The sequence below is a fragment of the Nanorana parkeri genome, unplaced genomic scaffold, assembly GCF_000935625.1.
Source record: "Nanorana parkeri isolate BGI_ZX_2015 unplaced genomic scaffold, ASM93562v1 scaffold196, whole genome shotgun sequence".
Taxonomy (NCBI): domain Eukaryota; kingdom Metazoa; phylum Chordata; class Amphibia; order Anura; family Dicroglossidae; genus Nanorana; species Nanorana parkeri.
In genome coordinates this window covers 600,495-604,466 of record NW_017306464.1, presented here as the reverse complement: position 1 = coordinate 604,466, position 3,972 = coordinate 600,495, and the positions used below count along the sequence as shown (strand labels likewise).

At 38.8% G+C, this 3,972-nt stretch overlaps 1 protein-coding gene across 1 annotated transcript in view; it reads left to right on the top strand.

Moving 5' to 3' along the window:
• Positions 1-240: 240 nt before the first annotated feature.
• FAM19A4 (family with sequence similarity 19 member A4, C-C motif chemokine like) overlaps positions 241-3,972 on the top strand; it is a 96,819-nt gene continuing 93,087 nt past the window's right edge. The window contains exons 1-2 of the mRNA XM_018555430.1: positions 241-372; positions 2,934-3,049. Of these exons, the coding sequence (XP_018410932.1) occupies positions 293-372; positions 2,934-3,049 (196 nt within the window). The 5' untranslated portion in view covers positions 241-292. The remainder of the gene's footprint in view (positions 373-2,933; positions 3,050-3,972) is intronic.

Below are 3,972 nucleotides of genomic sequence, written 5' to 3'. Positions count from 1 at the left end.
CCCACAAAATGGAGAAGCAGTAAGGGTAGGAGGGGTAACTCTATTACAACTGGAAAAATAAAGAATGCATACTCATTAGGCCACAACCGATGCAGAATGGGCAGAAACATTTACAAGGGTGAACTTTAATTTAAAGCAAAAACTGCCAAAACTGATTCTAAACAATGACATGAAAAACTGTGCAAACATTACAGTTCCAATCTCTAATTGCCGTCTGTTCTGTTTTCTTTCGTAGGTCTCTTCTGGGGGAACACATTTTATGAGATGCAGAGCTAGTTACCTGTAACTGCAAATGGGAATTTGGAGCAACTTTGAAGCAGATACAAAAATAATTGTGTTTGACTGGAATAAAATTCTTGCAAAGCCCCTAAGGTAAGAAATTTCGGGAACTGTAGATTCAGAGGTGGTGAAGGAGATGGATTCTCTGGTGTGACAGACTGGATAGGGGTTGCGTCTATTGCGGCTGGAAGATTGTTGTTTGTATTCACTGCAGGATAGCGTCATGCATTGCCAAATAATATACATCTATAGCTGTTAGAGAACCTCCTGTTAGCAGCTGCCGTCAGTCAGATTTAAGACTACAGAAAATCTGCCACAAACCTAAGTAGTTCAAGCAATACATGATGGAAAAAATACATAAACACAGGCCGCAGTCAGTAAAAAATGATCAGAAGATGTGGAAAAAAAGGTAGCTAAAATAATCTGCAAAATGTTACCTTTTTTGTAAAATTCGAGTATGGCTCCACTCCATGCCTAGTCCCTAACTGTGCAATAAGGCTTCCCATCACATTAAAGTGACCCTTTCTTTTGCCTATGCAGGGCAATGTAAGAAGGTCACTTAACTACCGGCGCACAACACATACTTACCTTTCCTTGCTACTGCACTGTTTGCTCATTGGGATTTGGAGGAAAGCCATTATTAAGTTTCAAACCCAATTGTCAGCACTTACACTGGTCTAAGGACGCCATCCTCGCCCCCAGGAGGGAGCAGGGGAGGGATTGAAGAAAAGGTGAGTATACTGTATGCTGCTGATGGGTGTTGGTGGAGTTAAGTGATCCTCACTTCTTTATGCATGTGCAAAGGAAAAGGGTCACTTTAAAGCAGGGTGGATAACAATCAAATGATTTTTAAAAAATTAAATAAAAAAATCGGATTTTTTAAAATTTGAATCAGATATTTTTAATTTAAATCAGATTTTTTTTATTTTTATCAATTTATTTTAATAAAATGCTTTTGGAGTAAAAATCTATCTAAAGATAGTTTTCTATTGAAGATGCATTAATAATTTAGTTTATTCAGCATGAAATGGAGCTTAGTTATGTAGCATGAGGCTGTATATTCTGCAATATTTACATTTTTGGTAAACTCATTCAATGAATCCAAGCTCTGCAAGCTGAGATAACATGCACTGCATTGATGCATTACTAAACATTGATGTTTAAGCAAATACAAGAATATGTAACATAATGTTATTGTTTTAATTAAATAAAACAATTTGAGTAGTTCTCCAACCATGTGTGAATAAACTATTAACCTAAAATCGGTTCTGATATCGCTGTTTTACTAACCTGACAGCTTTTTATTCTAAAATAGGAAAGCTTCATTTTGTTTGCAAATACTATTAAAGATTCTTACTACCAGCAAGAATGAGTCCTTGCATTTAAAGAGCACTTAGCGAGCATCCACTCACCTGCTGCCTGCCAGGTCCCTCACCTTGTTGTGTCACTGCCGCATCACCAGCCATCCCATTAAAGTGAATGGTCAGAGGAGGAGCCGCTGCGGGACAGAGATGACAGTTGCTCTTTAAAAATTATGATTTAAATCGACTTGATTTAAATCAAATCCACCCTGCTTTAAAGTTAACCTATCAGTACTATAAAGGCATTGAGGAGGCTATGGTAGTCCAAAGTAGGCACCATGTGGTTTCTATACTTCATGATATTGCCACAAGCAAGCTTTTCCCATTGTTTCTACTGTCCTTTATCGTCGCCCTTCATAGTGGTGGGCCAATTGGAGTAGGTGAGAAGCAGGAGAGGATATGGAAGTCTTTAAAAAACACAGGAAGGGCCAGAACTAGCAGCTTTTATTGGCCCTGATTTCAGGGTTTTCCTGGTGCTGGATGGGCTACCTAGGCTATGTGCTATAGAATATTAAAGATGAAAGATCAATATGTATCTCCCTGCACTCCCTGCAGCACTGATGCAGCCAATTTGGTTCTTCTCCTCTCCTGTCCCTTCTGCACTGCCCTATCATGGCAGGTAAGAAAGGAAAGATACTGTGTACCTGTAGGCCATGCGGCTCCCGCCACTTAAAGGGGTCGCCAGCCATGCTACAGTAATATATTACAGCTTACGAGTGCTTTTTTCAGGCTCTTTTCACATTACTTTCACTTGGTGATCCTGCCAGTGACGCTCCTGTCCTAGAGCGGCAATACTTGTTTACTGTACTGTATCTATGGAGGAGGAGCAGCGTTGTCACTCTAGTACAGTGTGTTAGGACTACAGAACGCCTCCACTTCTCATTATCTACATAACACCTCCATAACTTCACATACCTTTGGAGGTTATTTGTACAGACCAATAGGGAACATAAAGAGAAGATCATGGTTAGGGTTTATATTCACTTTAATTTGCCCTAATTTGACACTTCACTAGCGTGTCTTTTTGCAATTTTAATAAAATAGCTTTTAAAAATAGTCCTTTATGTTGTGAATCAGGGTATTGCCTTGCATGCTTTTTTCTGCTGTACCCCAAGCTGGCTGCTGTCCCTCCACTAACATTGCATAACCTTCTGCTGGCACAAAACTTCCCAGGTCTCCTGACTCACCAAGGTCTTATCTTCCTTCACATGCCTTGTTACTTTTCATATAGAACACTGTTGTATATATTGATTGGCCGTGAAGTAAATTCATTGTTTTATGTCCCCCTTCCAGGATGAGGTTCTATGCCAACTCAATGCTTCTAACTCACTGGCTCATTTTGGTCTATATCTTAATGGCGTGCTGTAAACTCTTATCTGCCTCAAGTCTCCATTCCAGAGGGCAAACAGGTAAGGTGGTTATATTCATTGTCTGACTCTGACACCAATAAATAACCTGCCAGGTGTGTAGCCACAAATTTGCTGACAATGTCTTTGTAAAACATCACTTGAAATAACATACAAAATATAAAACACGATTTGTAATCTAGTAAAAATTTATTTAGCAAAAACTTAAATTGTCATTTTTTTTTGCTTCAGAAGAAAAAAAAAATCACTTGATATTGTACTGTACATTTAAAGGCTAGCTGTAGTGGTTTTTGGTCATGTTTATAAACTAAACATTTTTTAATCAATGTTTTATTAGTTTAAAAAATTCCCTATTTTACATCTTAGATTTTTTTTTTTTTTACAAGGCAATTCTCTGCTTTAGAGTGTGGAATGGAATGCATGCTGGGTTGTATGGTAACAGAGCCCAGTACTTTGGACTCTTTGCTGCTCCTGCAGACTGAGGATCCAGAGGGCACCCTCTCTGATATTCAGGCCTGTATTTTCACCACAGCAGTAAGCCAGGATTCTCAAACCTTGGAGTACCAGACTTACCCTTTGTTACTTGCTGACTGCAAAAGGATAAATATGAAATATTTATAGGCAGTATTTAATACTTCAGTCAGTAACTCAGAATATACACCTGTACTAAAAATATTTTTCAGGACCACCATAGATTTATTTATAAAGAAGAATTTCTTAACTTTATAGATGTTGTCAAATAGATGGCCAACAAGCCCCCTATGTGATGGAAAAGATACAGTGACAGGTCCTCTTTATGGAGACATCGGGACCCCCTAATGTCACCTGGGGACCCCAAAGAAGCTGATGAAGCAGAGCTTGAGTTTCACTAGATTCTTCGCCATCTACACCAGCCGAAGAAATGATAGACTGAAACTGGAAGCAATGTAATACACATCACTTCCAGGTTCAGTGATGGCCAGGAT